Source organism: Capricornis sumatraensis, chromosome 9, assembly GCF_032405125.1.
Source record: "Capricornis sumatraensis isolate serow.1 chromosome 9, serow.2, whole genome shotgun sequence".
Classification (NCBI taxonomy): domain Eukaryota; kingdom Metazoa; phylum Chordata; class Mammalia; order Artiodactyla; family Bovidae; genus Capricornis; species Capricornis sumatraensis.
The window spans coordinates 13,148,919-13,170,146 of NC_091077.1; the positions used below are offsets into that span (position 1 = coordinate 13,148,919).

The 21,228-nt window shown below is 55.7% G+C and overlaps 2 protein-coding genes across 5 annotated transcripts; one reads left to right on the forward strand and one right to left on the reverse strand.

Annotated features, from left to right (window-relative positions):
• The first annotated feature begins 1,737 nt into the window (after window positions 1-1,737).
• On the forward strand, window positions 1,738-11,892 carry HOOK2 (hook microtubule tethering protein 2). Of its 4 annotated transcripts, none has more exons than XM_068979932.1 (22): window positions 1,738-1,856; window positions 2,353-2,438; window positions 2,508-2,580; window positions 3,514-3,564; window positions 3,659-3,791; window positions 3,889-3,956; window positions 4,444-4,506; window positions 4,815-4,895; window positions 4,997-5,157; window positions 5,243-5,383; window positions 6,434-6,635; window positions 6,939-7,049; window positions 7,159-7,246; window positions 7,635-7,704; window positions 8,583-8,720; window positions 8,816-8,909; window positions 9,111-9,145; window positions 10,771-10,853; window positions 10,941-11,044; window positions 11,212-11,322; window positions 11,391-11,462; window positions 11,561-11,892. In XM_068979932.1, exons 1-22 carry the CDS (start codon window positions 1,812-1,814, stop codon window positions 11,708-11,710), a joined length of 2,160 nt encoding a protein of 719 aa, XP_068836033.1. In that variant the 5' UTR covers window positions 1,738-1,811; the 3' UTR covers window positions 11,711-11,892. The 4 variants fall into 4 exon arrangements, with proteins under 4 accessions (XP_068836033.1, XP_068836030.1, XP_068836031.1 ...); XM_068979929.1 differs by having other exon boundaries at window positions 8,816-8,903; window positions 11,388-11,462; XM_068979930.1 differs by having other exon boundaries at window positions 8,816-8,903.
• A 2,113-nt stretch (window positions 11,893-14,005) lies between these two features.
• On the reverse strand, window positions 14,006-18,660 carry BEST2 (bestrophin 2). The gene is made up of 9 exons (XM_068980581.1): window positions 18,509-18,660; window positions 18,248-18,342; window positions 16,567-16,800; window positions 16,330-16,484; window positions 15,913-15,990; window positions 15,592-15,744; window positions 15,424-15,504; window positions 15,076-15,230; window positions 14,006-14,441 (listed from the first exon to the last, which is right to left on the reverse strand). Exons 1-9 carry the CDS (start codon window positions 18,658-18,660, stop codon window positions 14,006-14,008), a joined length of 1,539 nt encoding a protein of 512 aa, XP_068836682.1.
• Window positions 18,661-21,228: the final 2,568 nt, after the last annotated feature.

Sequence of the window (21,228 nt, forward strand, 5' to 3'; positions counted from 1 at the left end):
AACAATTCAAGTCCATGCTCCAGATATTTAGATCCCTCCTAAACATCAAGATCCCTGCGGGTCTTGCAAATATTGGGTACCCCACTCCCTAATATTTGGTGGTCCCAACACGTCCCCCGACATTGGGTGACTACATCCTCTCACAAATATCCCCAGCCTTGTCACAGCCGTGGTTCCGGCTCACCTTCCATTTCTGCCGGGTGGCAGCCCGCCCGACTCCCCTCTCCCCCCCGTTTCTCCCTATTGGCAGCACCCTCTCCCTGACGGGTGCGGGATAGCGAATAAATGGCAGTTGTTCTCACGCCCGCCGGAAGAAGCCCAGTCCGGAAGCCCGCACTGCCGGCCCTTGTCCCCTTCCTCCCTACTCCTTCCCTCGGCTCTGCTCCCAGGGGATGGAGATTGAAAACGACTCGGGAAGGGGATGTGGGTGTGTAGACGAGCCTCCAAGGTCCCTGCGTGTGTGCGGTCGCGCGTCTGAGTGGGCTGTAAGCTGGAGTCTGTGCTAGAGTGATTGTGTTCCTGCGATACTGCGGGAAGGCGGAATGCAGGGAGGGGGTGTTAAGAGGGAAGCTGTTATCATCCTGCTCAAACTGCTGGGGTCTGGCGGGGCGCGGGTAGGGGTCGCCAGAACTAGACTCTAGGCTGCAGGGAGCAGCTCTCCTCCTTTCAGACCTAGACCCACCCCCAAAGCAGAGCCCGCCCCTCCCTCTGGGTACAGCTAATAACCTCTAATTACCACTCATTACCTCTCCCGCCCCGCGGGGGAGGGACTGCAGGGGAACTCAGGCGTCAGAGGACGCCGGCCGGGGCTTTACCCGCCTCCCAGCCCCCTAAGCCGGATCCGCCCAGAACCTCTTTCCTCGCCTGCGCACCGGGAATTACGAGAGCCCTTGCTACCTAGAATCGTGGAGATTCCAACCAACTATATATTTAAATATCTTAGCGCAGACCTGCATTCTGTAGGCACTCCATAAATAGTGACTGCGAGTTTATTGTTACGTAGTACAGTTAGCACTTCCTTTTAAGCCTTCTTCACTGCCCAGGGGTCTCAGAGTAGGCCTGTCGTTTCCCCTCTAGGCTGCGTTCCTGCGGTCCGGGCGCCCCCTGGTGGGCCGAGGCGACCAGGCCGGCCCGGTAATGGGTTCTGAGGCGCAGGGCTCGGAGAGGGGAAAGGGCTGGGAAAGCTGAGTGAAGGACGGATCCAGCGTAGGCAAATATGTCCGTTCACTACCCAGAACTAGCTATCCTGCCCTTGACTTAGGACCCGAATCCCCTTGTCTACCCTTGGTCAAGAGTATCAAATCCCCTCCAGTGGGAAGAAACTTTAGTGTTCCCTAAGTCCATAGAATATGTTATGGCCTGCCCTTCTTCCGCGCAAAGGCTCCGATCATAATGTGGTTAGACAGCAGAATTTCTTTCAGCTGAAGGGAAGGGACGTGAATGCGCCTGTATAACAGGGTGGGGCAATTCCACTTCGGTTGAGGAAAGACGGCGAGGTCTCCACTACCTCAAAAAGAGCTCGGGGAGGAAAAGGGGCGAAGCCACCCTTGGGATGCGCAAGGTTGGCCCAGACTGACCCCTAGCGGCAGTAGAGGCGCCCAAACGGCTTCCCGGATCCAACATGGCGGGTCTGAAGGCCTGAGCTGGAGCCTGGAGGAGATCACGTGTCTAGGGCGGGGCCTGCGCCTAGGGGGCGGGGCGGCGCTCTAGGCCGAGCGGGAGGTCGGGGCTGCTGGCGCTCGCTGTTGGCTGATCTGGACGCCGCTGCGGCGGCGGGGCTGCACGGCCGGGGTCGAATCCCATCGGGAGCCATGAGCATGGACAAGGCCGAACTATGCGGGTCTCTGCTCACCTGGGTAGGTCGGGGGCGGGGCCAGGGACAGGTGTACGCCAACTTGGCTCTGTCCACCCCCTCCGTCCTGGGGCTGGGAGGAGGGGGTCGTCGGCCTACTAGGTAGTTGGACTCTGGCCTGAGCACCTGCCCCGTCACGTGGCAGTTTTGCTGGAAAGAACAGGTGAGGCCACGCCCCTTTGTGGCTGGGTCTTGTAGAGGGGAGGGCCCAGGTGAGCTGGCCTGGTCACGTGGTGCCTATGGGGACCAGGTGACTTGTGATTCTGCCCTCGGTTGGTTGCGCGGAGTTTGTTGGGCAGCGGTAGAGTGAGGCCACGCCCCCTCTGGTCGGTCCAGGTGAGCAGAGGCCACACCCCCACGGAGCTGGCTTGCTGGAGCAATTGGCAAGCAACTTCCGCCCAACCTTGTGAGGGTCCTGCTGACCGGAAAAATCTGCGAGAGGGGCGTGGTTCCTTGGTCCCGGCCCCTGATTCTGCTTGTGCTTTCCTCTCTTCCCTCAGCTGCAGACGTTCAATGTCCCGCCCCCCTGTACCAGCCCCCAGGACCTGAGCAGTGGCCTGGCAGTAGCCTTTGTGCTGAACCAGATGTGAGTGAGGCTGAGGGGGAGGGTCCCAAAGGAGTCCTCCAGCAGCTCATCCCACCTTCTCACCCCCAGAGACCCTTCCTGGTTCAACGAAGCGTGGCTCCAGGGCATTTCAGAGGACCCAGGTCCCAACCGGAGGCTGAAGGTGACAGGTGGTCTCAGGAATGGGGGACAGACTGGTGAAGAGTTGATCAGGGACCGGCCAGTTAGACATATCCTGGGTGATGGACAGGAAGAGGGACAGATGTATGGGGACCAGCTAACTATGTATTTGTTCATTCGTTCTTGTATTAAGCAGGCCTGGGTGTGCCGCAAGGAGTAACACAGACAAAAAACTGCATACACAAGCATTAACATTGACTTCCAATAGCAGTTAGCTCTATGAAGCCAATGAAAGCTGGGTCGTGAGAGACAGCCAACTGAGAGTGGGTGGGTGGTTACTCTAGATGGGCTGATCTCCAATGTGAGATACGGAGGAATGGGATTCCAGACCCCAGGAACAGCACATGGAAAGGCTGTTGGGAATAAACTTGGTGTGATCGAGGAATGGATGGCAGAGAGGTTAGAACAGAAAGCAGGGGTGTAGGAATGGTAGATGAGGTCATCAGGGACCTGGCAGGCTGGAGCAGGGAGGTAGATTCTATTTTAAGCTGTGTAAAGTCAAGAAAGGATTTTAGTAGAGGAAAGACACAAACCTGGCTGGGGCTTTGAAAAGCTCCCCCTGGCTGTTTGTAGAGGAATGGAGGGAAAGCAGCAAGACTGGAAGCTGTTGTAACCATTCACGTGAAAGAAGATGATGGTTAGGGTCAAAGGGTAGTGGGGCAGGTGGTGAGAAGTGACTGGATCTCTGGGACATGTAAGTAATATGGGCAGGTGGAGAAGAAGAGCAGGCAGTCAGACAGGTCAGTGCTAGGAGGGCGGACATTCAGACAGAATGGGACCAAACAGGATGAGAAGACCAAGGATTAGGAGGTGAGGCAGAGAAGAAGAGGATGAGCTAGACAGGTTCAGGGTGGGGTCTGCCTGGCCCCTTCTGGGGGGCTTTCAGACCCTGGACACAACTCCTTTCCCTCCCCAGGTCAGCAATCTGAAGGCGATCTTACAGAGCTTAGTGGAGTACTCCCAGGATGTGAGTAACTGTAAAGGGACTTAGTAGGTTAGGTTGGGAGGAGGTCGGGGGAAATCCTTGAGCCCCTGATACCTCTTCATCCCCCCATCCCCAGGTCCTGGGGCATCCCATTTTGGAGCAGCACCTTCCAGATGTGAGCCTCATTGGCGAATTCTCAGACCCAGAAGAGCTTGGCAAGCTGCTTCAGCTGGTTCTGGGCTGTGCCATCAGTTGCGAGAAAAAGCAGGGTATGGGAGGTTAGAGGTGGTCCCTAATGGGAAGACCGGAGAAAACCCTCATTGCCCCTCCGACCCTCGCCTCAGTCTCCCCCACCTTGATCCTCAGAGCACATCCAGAGAATCATGACACTAGAGGAATCCGTTCAGCATGTGGTGATGGAAGCCATCCAGGAGGTAGGTGGGGGTGCCCACTGTGGCAAGGAGCTTGAGGGGAGGGGACATTTCCAGGGCAGAGGCAGCTGGGCACAGGCTCTGCCCTGGTGAGGCCTGGGCTCTGTGTGGAACTCAGTTGGCCAAATTTCTCTGTCTCATGTGTCTGCCAGCTCCTCCCAGCTCGAAGTCACAACCTACCATGCTAAAAGGGCCAGGCCTCAGGAATTCTCAGGTGGTCCAGTAGTTAGGAGTGAATGCCTCCACTGCCATGGCCTGGGTTCAGTTCCTTCTCTGGATCTAGGATCCCAAATACTTTGCAGTGAAGCTGGGGACTGGGGGGAGGAAGGACCAGGACTCCCTGTTTGTTGGACACATGGGGCAGCCTCTGGACTGGGGTTGTTTTGAAGGACGAGGATTCTTAGGCTGGATTGTAGAAACTTTTGCAGGCTGCCCTCAGAGGCCCCAGCTCATCTCAGTGTTCTCCCACTGCCCTCTCCCCTCCCTCCAGCTCATGACCAAAGACACCTCTGACTCCCTGTCACCAGAGACGTATGGGAACTTTGATAGCCAGGTAAGGGGTGGGGACCTTGTTAAAGTCCACCCCTATTACTGATTGTCCAGGGCTGCCTAAGGAGGAGGGGCTTGACCTTAAGCCTCTAAACCACTCCCATCCCCCAGGATCCTAGTCTCTTGCCAGGTCCCCAGGGCTCACGAGTTGCCTTTCCTCCAGTCCCCTCAGGTCCCAGCTCTCTCTTAGACCCTGAGGGTTTGTCAGCTCCCTCCGCTCTGTCCCTGGAGATCCCAGCCTGCCTTTCCGCATCCTCCTCCCCGGATCCCTGAGTTTTTTCCTTCTCCCCGTCCCTCCACTCCTCTCATCAGTCCCGCAGGTACTACTTCCTGAGTGAGGAGGCTGATGAGGGGGAAGAGCTGCGGCAGCGCTGTTTGGATCTGGAGCGGCAGGTGGGGCCTAGATGGGGGTTCTCAGGTGCTCCCAGGGTAGGGTTGCCTGGACAGCCTCCCCTCCCAGCTCCAGCTTATCTGTATGCCCTGCCTGCCCGCAGCTGGTTCTCCTGTCAGAGGAGAAGCAGAGCCTGGCTCAGGAAAATTCACTTCTAAGGGAGCGGGTGGGCAGGCCCGAGGATGAGGGCGCCAGCGGCCTCACTGCCAAGAAGCTGCTGCTGCTGCAGACCCAGTTGGAGCAGCTGCAGGAAGAGAACTTCAGGTATGGCCAGGCGGGGTCAGGGCCAGCAGACCAGGGGCCTGGGGCAGGTACAGTCGCTTCATGTGACGCTTCTGCGATTCCCCAGGCTGGAGAGCGGCAGGGAGGATGAGCGCATGCGCTGCGTGGAGCTGGAGCGGGAGGTTGCAGAGCTGCAGCAGCGGAACCAAGCGCTGACCAGCCTGGCCCAGGAGGCGCAGGCTCTGAAGGATGAAATGGATGAGCTTCGGTGAGTGGCAGGTCCCCACTGCCAGACTGCCCCTCTGACGTCACTGTACCTCTGTAACCCCCAAATTCCTAGTGAGCCCTCACAATGCCCCATAGACTCTAAAGTACTGTCCTGAACACTGCAACACTGTCCTGGAACCCATCATGTCCTCTGGAGAACACCAAAGTCCCTGGATCCATGGTGGCCCCCCAGGACCCCACGATGCAATAACTTTGCCCTTGGTGACACCTCTGACCCCCCATCACATGACTGTCCCTTCTTATGATGCCACAGCATCCCTGAAACCACAAAGTGCATTGTGGGCCCCCATAGTACCCACCCCTGAACCTCAGTGTGCCTTCTGTAGCCTCAAAGAGCTCCCTTGTGATCCCCATGACACCTCTGTATATGTTAAAAGTTCCTAGTGAGCCCCTACCATATCTTCAAGAACCCCATATTGCTGTGCCTCAAAGATCCCCCATGACCCCTCCATGGCCTCTGCACCCACAATGCCCTTATTGACCCCACAGGCATCTCATGAGCCCAGAGTGTCCAAGGAGGCTCCTCAGACCCTCTGGGCCCCATCATTCCTTCTGTAACCCCAGTCATTTTGTGTCTCCCAGAAAATCCCTGATTTTGATCTTGGGGTAATATTGATGTTTGGGGCTTCCCAGGTGGCTCAGTGGTAAAGAATCTGCCTGCCAATGTGGGAGACGCATGAGATGTGGGTTCCATCCCTAGGTCGGAAAGATCCCCTGGAGAAGGAAATGGCAACCCACTCCAGTATTCTTGCCTAGAAAAATCGCATGGACAGAGGAGCCATGGGGTCCCAAAGAGTCAGACACGACTGAGCCACCGAGCACGAACACAACCATTTATGTTTAGGTCTTTCTTTATGCTCCCTAATGATCCCCCAACATCACTAGGCCCCGCTGACCCCTGACCTTCGTGAACCAAATGCCCAAGGCTGACCTGACACCATCCCCTGTCCTGAGAGCCTCACATCCAAGCTGAACCCTTGCAGACCCAAGCAGACCCCCACCTCCTCTTCCCACTTGCCCCGGCCCCCAGGCAGTCCTCCGAGCGCGCCGGGCAGCTGGAAGCCACGCTGAACAGCTGCAGGCGCCGCCTGGGCGAGCTGCGGGAGCTTCGGCGGCAGGTGCGACAGCTGGAGGAGTGCAACGCTGGCCACGCGGAGCGCACACGACAGCTGGAGGAAGAACTGCGCCGGGCCGGATCCCTGCGTGCCCAGCTAGAGGCGCAGCGGCGACAGGTGCGGGTGGGAGCCTGGACCCAGACTAGGGTGGGGGCTCCTCTCGGCTGGCTACTGACTTTGGCCTACCCTCAGCAAAGTGCTGAGCCCTTCCACCCAGAGCGTGCCCCCTCGTTTAGGTAGAGGCCACACCCTCTAGACAGGACAGCTCTGCTCTAGCTTTGCAAGCCCCGCCTTTTCACTTAAGCCCCTCCTCTTCCCAGTCATTTTTCTGCTGGTCCCTCTGGCCCCGCCCTTTCACCTTGTACTCAGTCCCTGTCCCTCCCTCCCACCCTGTAGTCCTCTCCCCTCGCCTCTGTTCAGGTTCAGGAACTGCAGGGCCAACGGCAAGAGGAGGCCATGAAGGCTGAGAAATGGCTATTTGAGTGCCACAATCTGGAGGAAAAGTATGAGTCGGTGACAAAGGAAAAGGAGGTGAGGCTGAGGTCCTACTGCCCAAGCTGCACCCTGCCCATCAAGGCAAAGCCCATTTCCTAGGAGGCTGATCCTGCCTCGAGTGGCCTGTTGCACCCTGTCTCTCCAGCGCCTGTTGGCAGAGCGGGACTCCCTGCGGGAGGCCAATGAAGAGCTGCGCTGCGCCCAGATGCAGCCTCGGGGGCTGGCCCAGGCCGGTGAGTTGGAGGTTCATCCCAGGGCCTGGGAGAGCGCTGACCTGGAGCCTTACCTGGCCACCTGTGCTGTTAGGGCAAGCAGAAAAGGCAGTGTCCAGGGCTTGTCTAGTTTGGGGTCGTAGAGCGAGGCCATGCTGGAGGGAGTCTCAAGTGGAGAGAGGTGACGTGGGCCAATGGAAAGCAGCAAGAGCTGTCCTTCAGGGCTCTAAGGGGGTGAGCAAAGGCAAACTCAGGCCAAATATCATGGCTCCCTTTCAAGCTGTGTGTGGCGTTTGTGTCAAGTCAGGCATTGGCCAAACTTGAGTCCCCAAAGATGCTTCATCCAAGGATCCTGGGGATGGGGACAGGAACTGTGGCACTACCTGAAGACTTTTCTCACATTCTCCAGACCCCTCACTGGATCCCACCTCACCGGCTGTGGGAAACTTAGCAGCCGAGATCCTACCTGCAGAGCTCAGGTATCCAGGGGTCAGTCACTCAGAGCTCTGGTCCCACTGGAGCCTGCCAGTTCCCACCCTCAACCCCATCCCCAAAGCAGGTACTTAGCACTAGCCAGATCTGCTCAGCTTGGTTCCCAAGTCCTAGCCGAGCTTTTTTTTCCCCGACCCTATGGACTGTAGTCCACCAGGCTTCTCCATCTATGGAATTCTTCAGGCAAGAATACTGGAATTGGTTGCCATTCCCTTCTCCAGGGGAATCTTCCTGACCCAGGGATCCAACCCATTGCAAGCAGATTCTTTACCATCTGAGCCACCAGGGAAGTCCTTTATGCTCACCCACTTCTAATTCTGCTCTTACCTGGCCGGGACTCTAGCCCTGTTGGTGGCTCACCTCACCTCTTTGGGATCCACCCTCAGTGCACCAGTTAGGTCCAACTCATTTGTCTCCACTGCCCAGGCAAAAATTCTTTGCCCAGTGCCGCCCACATCAGGTTCTGCCCCCAGGACACAGCCCTGTTCTCAGTGTATTCCCTGCTGGGACCAGTGTCCTGTATCCTGCCCACATGAACTCCCAGTCCAGCTTTCCTCTTTGCAGTGTTTTCCTTTCCCGGAGCCCCATCTCAGTCTTCTAACCCTCTCGTGTAGCCCTGCCTTTCCCCGAATCCACCCCTAGACTGTACTCATGGCTCCGCCCACTTCGTGCCACCCCACCAGCGCTCCGCCCACCCACTCCTAGGCTCAGTCCCGGGTACTCTAACCCTACCCCAGGGTCTGACTGGGCCTTTTCCCTGGGCTCTGCCCCTCTCCCTCCCCGTCGGCCCAGTTTCCCTCCCGGAGCCCTGTAGGCCTGAGTGGTGACCCATCCCCAGCCCTGCTTACTCCTTCACGGTCCGCAGGGAAACACTCCTGCGACTTCAATTGGAGAACAAGCGCCTGTGCCAGCAGGAGGCGGCCGACAGGGAACGGCAGGAGGAGCTGCAGCGCCACCTGGAGGAGGCCAACCGTGCGCGCCACGGCCTGGAGACGCAGCACCGGTGAGGACCCACCCTGCGGAGGGGGGCCTCCCCCTTAAGCTTGGAGGGGGAGTGAGGGAGGGCGCAGGCACTGAGCGGGGCCCCTACCTCCGCAGGCTGAACCAGCAGCAGCTGTCGGAGCTGAGGGCCCAGGTGGAGGACCTTCAGAAGGCCCTGCAGGAGCAGGGGGACAAGACTGAGGACGTGAGTGCCTACCTCCTCCCTGCCTGGCCCTCCCCTGTGCCCACCACTAACGCTCCTCTCTCTCCCCTCTGCTGCCTGATGCCCTGGTGAAGTCCATAGTAAGTACCTTGGGCTCAGAGTGCCACTCCTGACCCTCACCCTCTAAGAAGGTTGGGATCTCTGGACACCTCATCCCCACACTCACCCAGCGCCTCTTCTCTCCTCCAGTCAATCCTGCTGAAGAGGAAGTTGGAGGAACATCTGTGAGTCGGGTGGGGGGAAAGATTGGGGCAAAGGTGTAGGGGATGGATCGGGTGTCCATGGGGAGTTGTTTTTGAGGCCAGGGGGTCAGCTGACACTCAGACTAAAGTGTCAGCTCACCTGGGGTCTTATAGACCAAAGGAAGGTGTGTGGACTATTTTGGGGGAACAGTTGGGAGTCACTCAGGGAATTTCAGCAAGGTTGTGTGACAAAGTCACACACCTTACTTTTTTGCATTGCTAAAAAAAATAAGCCTTTTTTTTTTTTTTTTTTTCATTTTTGAAAACACAGCTCAGCTTGTGGGACCTTACTTCCCCAACCAAGGATAAAACCTGGGCCCACAGCTGTGAAAGCTCCAAGTCCTAACCACTGGACCACTAGGGAATTCCCCAAAAATAAAGTTCTTTATTAAAAAGAACTTTCTTAAAGAAAGAAAGAAAGAAAGAAACTATTTTAGATAGCTATCACAATTATAATTTAAAAACCAAAAGGCATACCAAGTTATACAGAAATAAAGGGTAAACATCTCAGGCTTCCCTCATTAACTCAGTTTCTGCCCCATTCCACCCCCATTTCTATTAGTTCATTATGGAAATTTTTCTAGAATTTTTAAAGCGAATTCAAATGAATATGAGTATAGATTTTTACTCTTATTCCTTATTTACAGAAAAGGTAGTATAATATGTATACTTTGCTTTCCCTACTTAACCAGTTAACTGGGGAAATTTCTTTGTATGAATAGATAAACGGAGACCTTATTATTAATTTCTTGATATAACAGTCTTTGTCAGCTGGGGTTCCATGGGGAAACTGGACCTTACAGAAAATGATTTTCATGACTATTCTCTCAGTTCTGCCAAGACTGGAATGTACCTAATGCCAACCTAGAGCACAGAAAGCTATTTCCTTATAGAGGATGAATACCTGGAGGCATTAGGGCTTAATTCTGTAGAATTCTGGTCTAGAAGGGCTGGCATATAGCATTTTTTTGGTAATATTGTAATTGATTTAATTCATTCTTTCTAGGCATTTGCAATTTCAATCTGTGCAACAAAGTAAAATCTTATATATGTATCATTTTGCTTGTGTGCAAATATATCACACACACAAAAAAAGGAATGGGTGGCTCCCAGGACATATAGGTTTGTAATTTTAGTAGATATAGCCAAAGGTTCACTATTAGATGTTATACCATGTTCCAAGTCCATGATACATGATATTAGTCTCACTTACAGGGATCTTTGGGGTTTTGCCCCAGGTGGCGGAATGCAAACTATTAGCTTGTATTTCCTTTCATTAGAAGAGATTTGCATTCTAGAGAGATCCCTGGCTGCTGGGTGGAGAATGGAACTGAGGAGTTGAGAGTAGAAGGCTGGCAAGGGATGGTGCCTGGACCAGCATGTGGGCTGTGGAATGGAGAGAAGTGGACAGATAGGGGAGGGAGGGCTGGTTCAGGGGCCACCTGATAAGGGTCATGGAGGGTTGTGGCTCTGATGGCTGAAGAGATGGTGGTGCCGGGACATATAGCCCCCAGGCTTGGAGTCAGGCGGAGAGGTCTGCAGGAACACTTCTGGGAAGCAGAGAAACGGGCCGGGAACTGAGGCTGCCTCTGGCTCCCCACCTGCAGGCAGAAGCTGCATGAAGCAGATCTGGAGCTGCAGCGGAAGCGCGAGTACATCGAGGAACTGGAGCCCCCCGCCGACAGCAGCAGTGAGGGGGGGGCGGCTCAGCGGCCTGGATGGGTCGGGGGAGCCCCCAAGCTCAGCACAGAGCTTAGGGACTACCTTGTCCCCCCAGCAGCCCGGCGTATCGAGGAGCTTCAGCACAGCCTGCAAAAGAAGGACGGGGACTTACAGGCCATGGAGGAGCGCTACCGCCGCTATGTGGACAGGGCGCGTGCGGTGAGGACGCTGGGCACCCTGCTGGCCTCCTGCCCCGGCCACTGCTGCCCACCTGGCAACTCTCTGCCTCCTGGCCTCACGCCTATCCTACTGCATCATGCCACAGACTTCTGCATCATGGCCGGTGGGGCCAAGGTCACCTTGACTGTGGCTTTCCCCAACCCTAGGTCATACAGACCCTGGAACCCAAGCAGCAGCCATCTGGGGGGGCTCCCCTAGATCTCCACGCCCTGAGGACACAGCTCCGGGAGCGGGACGTCCGAATTCGGCACCTGGAGGTGGGTGTCCTAACCCCTTCTCACTGCCCCCAGTATATCCAGTCCCTTGACTGTTCCCTCCTTAGCAGATGGACTTTGACAAGAGTCGAAGTCAGCGGGAGCAGGAAGAAAAGCTGCTCATCAGTGCCTGGTACAATATGGTGAGTGCACCATCACCTGCTTGAAGTACTGGAAGCTTGGGGGGTGCTGGTGTCCTAGAGGCTCATCTGACCCCGGTTACACCTCTCCCTCCCTCCAGGGCATGGCTCTGCAGCAGCGAGCTGGGGAAGAGCGGGCTCCTGCCCATGCCCAGTCATTCCTGGCACAGCAGCGGCTGGCCACCAACGCTCGCCGTGGACCCCTGGGACGCCTAGCAACCCTGAACATGCGCCCTGCCGACAAGCACTGATGGATCTCAGGATCCTGCCACCTGCCCAGCTTAATCCACCCTGGGCCCAGAATTATGCCTCACTTGGTTGCTTGAGAACCTTGAAGTCACAGTCTCTGCCCCTTTCTCTCCCAGCTGGGACAAGAGTGTAGGAGGCAGGTGGGAGGCAGGAATGGGCCTACCCTTTTAGCAATGTGATTCTTATTCTTGATTTTCTCCCTGGGGTTAGTGAGCTGCCAGGGGATAGAGTGATTTTATATTTGAGAAGAAAAATAATAAAGACTTTTAATCTGACCTGGCTGGACTCTGTAGCACTGAGGGCAGGGGGAGATGGTGGGCAAGGGGCTAAGATTATTGCTTTTAAGAAAAGCCTGGCTTATGTTCTTTGTTGTTGTTGTTGTTGTTTTTGGCTGAGCTGGGTCTTCATTTTGGCGCAGGCTTTCTTTAGTTGCAGCAAGTGGAGCTATTTTTGTTGTGGAGCACAGGCTCTAGAGTGTGTGGGCTCAGTAGTTGTGGCCCAGGGGCTTAGTTGCTCTGCAGTATGAGATCTTAGTTCCTCAACTAGGGATCAAACCCAAGTCTCCTGAATTGCAAGGCAGAGTCTTAACCACTGGACCACCAGGGAAGTCCACCTTAGCTTTTATTCTAAGTGAAGTGGGAAACACAGATGGTTCTGAGCAAAGGAGGCATGTAACCTGATCCAAGCGTTCATAGGCTCCTTTTGGTCCCGTGGGAGGAACAGACTGGAGGTGTTAGGGTCAGAGCTGAGAGACCGAGTCACTACCCATGCGGGTGGTTGGATGATAGTGAGGGCTCTGGCCAGAGTGGGAATCCTAAAGGAATGGGAAATGGTTGGATTCTGGATACAACTGGAAGATTAAGTTGATGGGACTTGCTACTGGGTTGATAAGGAGAAGGGATGAAAGAGAAAGAAAGAAACTGGGGACTCCCCTGGCAGTCCAGTGGTTAACACTGTGCTTCTACTACTGGGGGCCTGGGTTTGATCCCTGGTTGGGGAACTAAGACACAACTTGTAGCTCTGTGTGGCCAAAACATATATATATATTTTTTCTTTTCTTTTTTTTTTTAAAAGGACTTCTCTAGTGGTCCAGTGGTTAAGAATCCACCTTGCAATTCATGAAACACAAGTTGGATTCCTGGTTAGGGTACTAAGATGCCACATGCTGCAGAGGAACTAAGCCTGCACCAAACCAAAAGATCCTGCATGACCCAACGAAGATCTCGTGTGCCACAACTAAGATCCAATGCAGCCACATAAATGTTTTTTTTTTTAACAAATTGATTTTTTTTTTTAAAGAAATTGAAGATGACTCCCAGGTTTTGTCCTCAGGAAGAACAAAGCTGATAGAAGATAAACAAGTGGTAAGTTGACAGGGAACTGGTTTGGGGAGCATGTTATGTTCAAGGTGCCTATGAGATCCATACATAGAGATGTTGAGTAGACAGGTGGCTCTCTGCATCTAGAGTGTGGAAAGGGACCCTGACTGGACTTCCAAATTCAGGAGTCATCTACATACGATTGATGTAAGACCTAGAACATTGAAGAGGCAGAGGGGTCACTTGCAGAAGCAAGGCTGGCAGGAGAATTCCCTGGCGGTTCTGTGGTTAGGACTTCTCACTCCATTGCAACGGGTCCAGATTTAATCCTTGATTGGGGAACTAGGATCCCTGCAACTAAGCTGCAGGACGTGACCAAAAATAAATAAAAGGTTGTGGGGAGAAAGCGTGGTCCTGGGACCTGTGAATCCTATACTGATGAACTGAATGGGGCCATTTCAGAGAGCAGAATTTGGAAGTAGACATGACATCATCAAATAATCCTTAAACTTACCTAGCATAATGCCTGTCAGGAGTTGGGTTTTTAGAAAAAACAAACAAACAAAAAACAAAAAAACCCCTACAATTTTATTGAGCACCTATTATGTACCAAACATTTTTTAAAGCCGCTTTCATTTCATCCACACAGCTCAGGAGATGGGCCCTCACTTTCTTTAGATTCCAGTCTAAAGAAAGAAGAAAGGCAGGTCGCAGAGATAAAAGCTTCTCACGCAGTGGCCAGTGGTGGGAAGTAGAGCGGGTGGTAAGGCCCAGCTGTTCAAAGAAGCTGTAAGGATATCCCGGCCTCAGTGCAGCCCTAGGCCCACAAGAGGCGCTCCAACGCTCTGTGCCAAACGTAAAGTTGGGGCGCAGGCAGGTAAGAAGGAGGCTGGCCGAGTCCACACGCAGCATATGCAGACCCAAACTGCTGCAGGCAGGCTTGTTTCCCAGTCCTTGGGAATTCAGGGTCCAAAGGTCTCAGGCTAGACTCTCCTCCTCCTCGCCAATAGGGCTGGGCAGCCAGGGCGGAGCCGGCCCCCGGGTCCCAGGCAACGGCACCACGGTGAAGGGCTCAGCGGGCGCCCTGGGAGCGGGGACAGGGGCAGGCGACTCGGGGCCAGTGGGGGGCTCAGGCTCCGGCTCCGGCTGGCCTAAGTCGAGCAGCGGACCTTCGCAGCCACATTCCGGGACTGCGCCGTCGGGAGCGCCCGCGCACGCGCAGCTAGCAGCCATGGATTCCTCCGACACGCAGCTGTTCTTGCGGCGCAGCAAGGGCACGCGCCGGCCCAGCAGGCCACCTGTGCCCATGCTCGCGCCCACTGGCAGGAGGCGCTGCAGGAAGTCGCCGTGTGGTTCGTTCGGCGGCGCGTCCAAGCCGTCCTGACGCTGGAACTGCATGTCCTCCTTGGCCAGCCTACAGGAGAGACAGAGGGTCAGCGATGCCGCCTCTCCCGTCTTCATCAACAGAGCTGAGACCTAGGCACGCTACTTTTCGTGCCTCCACCCAACTCATTGTTCCACTTCCCCCAGAAGTCTTGGCTTGCCCCCCAGAGCCTGGCCTTATCCTCTGGCTCTGGCTCTGAGCAAACTTAGGCCTTAAAAGGCTTAGTTGGGGCTCTGCCTCGTGTTGCTTCTGGTCTGCCCAATCCTCATAGACTGTAGCCTTTAGTGTCCTGGCCCCAGATCTTGACCCGGATCCCTGACACCTCATCCTAGTTCTATTGACTGTAGCTTTTAGCTCCGAATCTCCAGGGTGTAGCCTTTAGCCCCGTTCTGGTCACTCACTGCCCCTTCAATTAGACACAGCCCGCAGTCAGAGGATGAGATGCGTCCAGAGGATGAGATGGTTGGATGGCATCACCAACTCAATGAGTTTGAGCATGAGTGGGACATGAGTTTGAGCAAACTCCAGGAGACGGTGAAGGACAAGGAAGCCTGTTGTGCTGCAGTTCATGGGGTCCCCAAGAGTTGGACAATACTGAGCGACTGAACGACAACACAGTCATGAGTCCCTGCCCAAGAGGCCCTGTCCACCCCCACTGGCTCACGTGATGTCGAAGGTGGAGCCCTGGAAGGAGGGTTGCTGCATCAGGAAGGCAGTGGCTGCGGTGTAGGGAGCGCGAGCCTCAGCCGCGTCCCAGTACAGGTCCTTCTCCAGCATGGCCAGGTCATCATACATCTCGTCCACAGCCAGCATTGACACCTGCGGGCGAGGATATGCAGGGAAGAGTGAGGCATGGAAAAGCTCTGGCACCACAGGGTGGACCCCTCAGATGGGTAGGAAGGTGGCTGTCAAAGAAGGATGGTTCAGAAGTGATGTGTGGAAGAGTCTTGGCAGGGCTGGGTCCAGGGTCCCTTTAGGAGCCTAGGGATGGTCTCAACTGAGAGAATCTCACCTGGAAGCATCGGTCGATCAAGAAGTTGGTCTCAAAGTCATCGTCGTCCTCTCCGAAGGGGTTGATGAGCTGCTCAGCTACCTGAGTGGGGAGAGGGGAGGTAAGCAGGGCCCTGAGAACCCCTGCCCACTTCGCTCCTGTAGTCCTGGCCTTGGGACCCCCACCCACCTTGAGCCAACCAGCATAGAAGAAGAACTGCAGCAGGGTGAAGATTGGCACGCACAGGTCCAGGTCGTGGTCTTTGTAGCCCTGTGCTGGGTCCAGGAACTGGCGGCCGATGAGGCAAGCCAGGAAGTAGCTGTACACAGCAATGGTCACCACCTGGGCGAGGGACAGAACGGGGTGCCAGTCAGGTCTTGAAAGTCATGGAGAGACCAGAGCTAGGACCACTAGTCACTGTGACAGAGTCTCAGCTAGTCCTTAGTTTTTCCTTGAGACCAATGCTCCAGAGCCTCTGACACAGGATATAAAAAGGCAGAACCAGGTTACCTGGGTGTAGACAAGGGGCACGCTAATCCAGTCATAGTGGAAGAGCATCCCACACTTGCTCCGAAACACATTCAGCTCCTGGTGGGGCAAATATAGGTCATGAGGGGGCTGAAACGTGAGCTCACACATGGGGATTAACTAGGGGGTTACCTGGAATGGAGGTGAGTGGTCACCTAGTGGGAGGCGGGCATGTGCTTCCAGGGACTAGAGAGTATTTAGTAGTGAGTGTGTACCTGGGGGCATTATTCACCTAGAAACCGCCCCATAGAGATACGTGTACACCTTGAGGCTCTAGATAAGGATGTTTGGAATCCGCCCTGTGAAAGGCACGTGGCAAGTTACGATATGACATAACCTCAGGGTGGGTGGGGTACAATTTTTTTTTTTTTTTAATGAATGACCACCTGGATAACCCACCTCCAGCAGCAGCTTAAAGGCGCCGTTGTCGCGGATGCGGCCCTCGCGCCGAGCCTGCGCCGCCAGGTTGCAGAACCAGACGCAAGGCACCCAGTACTTGTTGTAGGATGAGTTTAGGTTCTCGAACTTCTTGCGCTCCTCGCGGGTCATAAAACCTGAGCGGGCGAGGTCGGGAGTTATCTGCCCCGGCCCCTTCCCTGCCCCGCCGCCTGCGTCCCGTTTTGGCCAGAAACTCACCAGCTTCAACCACGTGATCTATGGTGGGGAAGCGCTTGAAGACCGCGGTGCTGACCGAGCGCAGGATAAGCACCCCGGAGAGCCCTGCGTAGCGCATGAGCGTGCGTCGGTACAGGCGGCCGCGCTCATCGCGTCCGTGCACTGTGCCGACCACGACGCACATGAGTGCGTCTGTCAGGGGCATGGATAGGTACTGATTCCACCAACGGTGCACCACCAGCGTCACGTAGAAGCCTGCGGGAGAGCCGGGGATAGGGGAGAGGGGTTCAGTTGGGAAACTAGGGTCAGGGGATTGGGAGCCCAGATCAAGGGAAGAGGAGCCGACCTGGGTCTTGCATCAGGAGCACGGGGTAACTGGACACCCAGACCATGTGAGGCCACGTGGGCTGGGAACCTGGGGATCTAGCCCTGAGGTTAGAGGTTGGTGCAGGCTGAATCACCCTGGCTGCTTGGATGTCATCTGGGATGGGAGACTAGGATCTCTGTATAGAGGTGAAGGACTTCCCTGGTGGCTCAGACGGTAAAGTGTCTGCCTACAGTGCAGGAGACCTGGGTCCAATCCCTGGGTCGGGAAGATCTCCTGGAGAAGGAAATGGCAACCCACTCCAGTATTCCTGCCTGGAAAATCCCATGGACAGAGGAGCCTGGTAGGCTATAGTCCATGGGGTCGCAAAGAGTCGCACACGACTGAGCGACTTCACTCACTCATAGCAGTGAAGGAGGGCTTCCCAGGTGACGCTAGTGGTAAAGAATCCGTCTGCCAATTGGATCCCTGGGTGGGGAAGATCTCCAGGAGTAGGAAATACCTATCCATTTCAGTATTCTCGCCTGGAAAATCCCATGGACAGAGGAGCCTCGTGGGGTACCGTCCGAGGGATCGTAAGAGTCAGACACAACTGAGCACACACATGGAGGTGAAGACATGGAGCCCACAGGTAAGTTGTCACCAAGGCCATAGGGAGCCCCTGAGCCAGGGGTGTGTGAAGGGGTTGGGCACACGACAGGGTCTAAATTAGGAAACCTAGGGCAAGCTGGTCACCCCATCCTTATGGGCCCAGAATGGTGGGAGGAAGGCTGATATTATGTGAAATCATTGAGGACAGGGAGCCGGGACTTGTCAGAGAGATGCCCCTCAGGATGGACTTGAAATGAGGGAGTCCTATGAGATCTTTGGAGGGGGTCCCTGGGATGGCTCGGATGATAAAGAATCTGCCTGCAGTGCAAGAGACCTGGGTTTGATCCCTGGGTCTGGAAGGTCCCTCAGAGAAGAGAATAGCAACCCACTCCAATATTCTTGCCTGGAGAATTCCATGGTCAGAGGAGCCTGGCGGGCTATAGTCCATGGGGTCTCAAAGTGTCAGACATGACTGAGTGGCTAACACACACTGGGGATCAGAACATGTGAGGGGAGGCACTGGTAAGCCCATGCAGACACAGATGGGAGTCCCTGAGGTGACCAGGGATAAGCTTGTAGATGACACGGAGCTCTCTCATGGGGGAACTTCAGGGGATACACTGATTAGGTGACCTCCAAGGTCCTGGGAATCGATGCCATACCTGGCGTAAAGGATGCAGAAATGGGGATGTGCGGGGATGGCATTGAGGAAGGGTCTCAGAAAGCAGGAATGGCTATGGTTTTCTCGGGATGAAGAGAATGGGAAACTCCGGAGCGCGAACCCACCCAGCACGAAGGAGACCGGGATGAGACTGGCGTACCGGTCGCAGTAAAGGACGAGCTTTTCGAAGTAGCGTTTCTGCTCTTCGGTCAGCACGAAGCTGCGAGGGAGAGGGGCACCGGGTCACCGGCGAGACCCCGTCCGCAGCAGCCGGTCTCTCTTCCCGCACCCACTCCGGGGCCGCCCCGGAGCCCCTCCCCAGACCTCCCTCAGGCACGGCACTCCCCATCCCCTCCCCACCCTACCCACCCCCGGGGCCGCCTCACCGATAGGCGGCACTCAGCGCCATGTAGAGTCCGAGGAAGCAGAGCAGCTCGCGCCACAGAAGTTTATAGATGCTCCCGCGCCACAGCAGCAGCAGCTTCGAGAAGCCGCCGAAGCGCGCGTTCGCCACGCGCGCCGTGTACGTGACGGTCATCGCGGGGCCCGGGCCGGTCGAGCCAAAAGAGAGGGGGCGCTGGATCAGACCTAGGCTTGGGGGCCGAGGAGTGGGGGGCCGGGACGGGGCCGGGCTGGAGGCTATGGGCGGGGGTGGAGAGGTGCGGGCCCGGCTCAACTCTGCGCGCTGTTCGGCGCCCGACCACCTTACCAGCTCTTGGGTTCCGGCTCTTGATCGGGTTCCCGTCGCCTCCCACCTGCTCTGCCCTACCCTAGCCCCCAGCCCTCCTCTCCAAGGCCCGCTCTTCCAGGTCACTCCCTTCCTTGGACTCCCGGTCCCAGCGTCTTGTATAGACCTTCCCTGGCCCTCTCCGTCTATCCCCCACCCTCAAGTCCCTTAGGTTTTATCCCTCTCAGATCCCCTACCCCTTACCTGGACGCCATCTACACTGTCCTCTGCTCCCAGAGTCCCGAACCCTTTAGTTTCTAAGTTCCCAGGGCTCCAACTGAGTTTCGTCCCCAATTCTCTTCCCTCAAGTTCCACTTCGACCTTTCCTCTCCTCCTCCCCTAACCCAGTCTGGGCCCATTCTCCGCCCTGCGCTTTCTTTTGAAGTCCTCCAAAGCCTGGCCCCCAAGCCTCCTGGCCCCCAGGTCCCTTCCCACAGTTCCCCTGGCCTCAGACTGGCTCCCTCTGCTGCACAGCAGCCCCAGTCTATCCCCCTCCCACTTAATCGCCCTGGTTCTGCTCCCTCCCCCTGGCCCTGGATCCACCTGGACATTTCCTGTGTCCATTTCTTGCTCGCCTTCCACACCCTACCCTGAGGATTCAGATAGATTCTCCCTCGCAGACCGACTTGTCCTCAGGGTTCCCAGTTCCCCCAGGCCTGGGTCCTTCTCACCTGATGGCTGGTTCAGGGACACTTGGGACAAGGACAGGATGGGCTGGGCGGGTGGCTTCAGTGTTGGGTGGGGCTTAAGCCAGATTCTGTGAGGGAGGGGGCTGGGGAGTGGACTTGGGTGGCCCTCCCCTGGCCCTCCCCCACCGTCAGTTGCACAGTTACAGCCTAAGAACTTTGTTTGAAGTCTCCTCAGTTTGTTACCTGGGGCGGAGGGTGGAGAATTCACCCTGACCTCCCTAGCCCCTCCCTGTCCTGTCTCCCAATCAGTCAGTAACTGGCAGGTCCCAGAAACTAGCCCTAGAGCTGGAGGAGGGGGCAGGAATCCTGTCTTTACCCAACCCAGTTGTACACACACTGCTCGGTGAGGCTGGGTCACTCGAAACTCACCTGTAAATTAACCATAAAGATGCACATGGAAACATACCATAGATCCAGACACAAATTCAACTTTCCTCAACACAGCCTCCCACAATCACCATGCCCCAGAAAGAAGTTACACAGTCACAGAGATTTCCAGAGTCACACAAGAGACACTTAGCCGTACCCCCACTAACATGCAGATATAAAGCCAATGGACCCTAACCCAAACCCACCAGGTTCTCAGCTCTCAGGCACCCACACAGTGCTCCAAACAGCCACCCAGGAACACAGGGCAGAGACCCAAGCACTGAATTCCTTCATAACTGTACTAGGTAATAAAGACACACAAGGTCACACAACCAGCCAAGTGCAGACCACAGCCCAACCCCAGAACACCATCACAAAGGCGACCATCACACAGAGGGAGGTAGCCTACATTTATTCCTGATGTACCCCGTACAAAAACACACCTGTGACCACATGAGTCTGAGCATGCTCTGGGAGTTGGTGATGGACAGGGAAGTCTGGCATGTGGCAGTCCATGGGGTCGCAAAGAGTCGGACATGACCAAGGGACTGAACTGAACTGACCACACATCAGATGCAGGCGCACTAGCCCTCAACACAGCAGCCTACAGTTCTGGGATCAGATCTATGTCTGGTGGTCCCTTAGATTTGCCCATGTTGCAAAGACACATTTGTGCAACACTGAACCCTCCCAACAGTCCCACAGACCCAGAGGGTCACATCCAGGAGTCAGGCCATTATCCCTCATGAAATTCACCTGCATTTATTTGTACATCAATCCATAAGACACACCCTCCCCAACACCCCCTCACTTTGGGTGGTGACAGGCAGGCTCGTACACACACCCTGGGTTGCAGTCACTTTCGTCATTGTCATGAACACACAAGCTTAGGGACACAAAACTTTGTCCCCACACTTGGCACAGATACAGGACACATGTTCTCCCTTCAGAGGCACACCTACACAGGGGGCACTCTAGCCTGGCACAGACAGCCCTCCAACCTCAACTTTGAATGCATAGTCCAGTGTGGGAGGGGCCGAGGCTCAGGGCTCCAGCCCCAAGAGGGGCATCCTGGAGTGCCCCTCAGCCTCTCCAGTCCACCCTAGCTACAGAAGTGCATATAGCTCCACTCGACCCCACCCTGAGGTCTGGCCAGCCAGGACGCTGTGTTCCTAACCCAGCAGGTGTCTGCCCCACCCGGGGTAATTAGGAACCAGCCCGGACTGTCTGTCCTCGGACCCATGCCTCCGCTGTCCAGCTGCTGGACAGCTCATAAAAGAGGGTGAGGGGTGATGCTGCTAGCTAAGGCAACTGGGGAGGG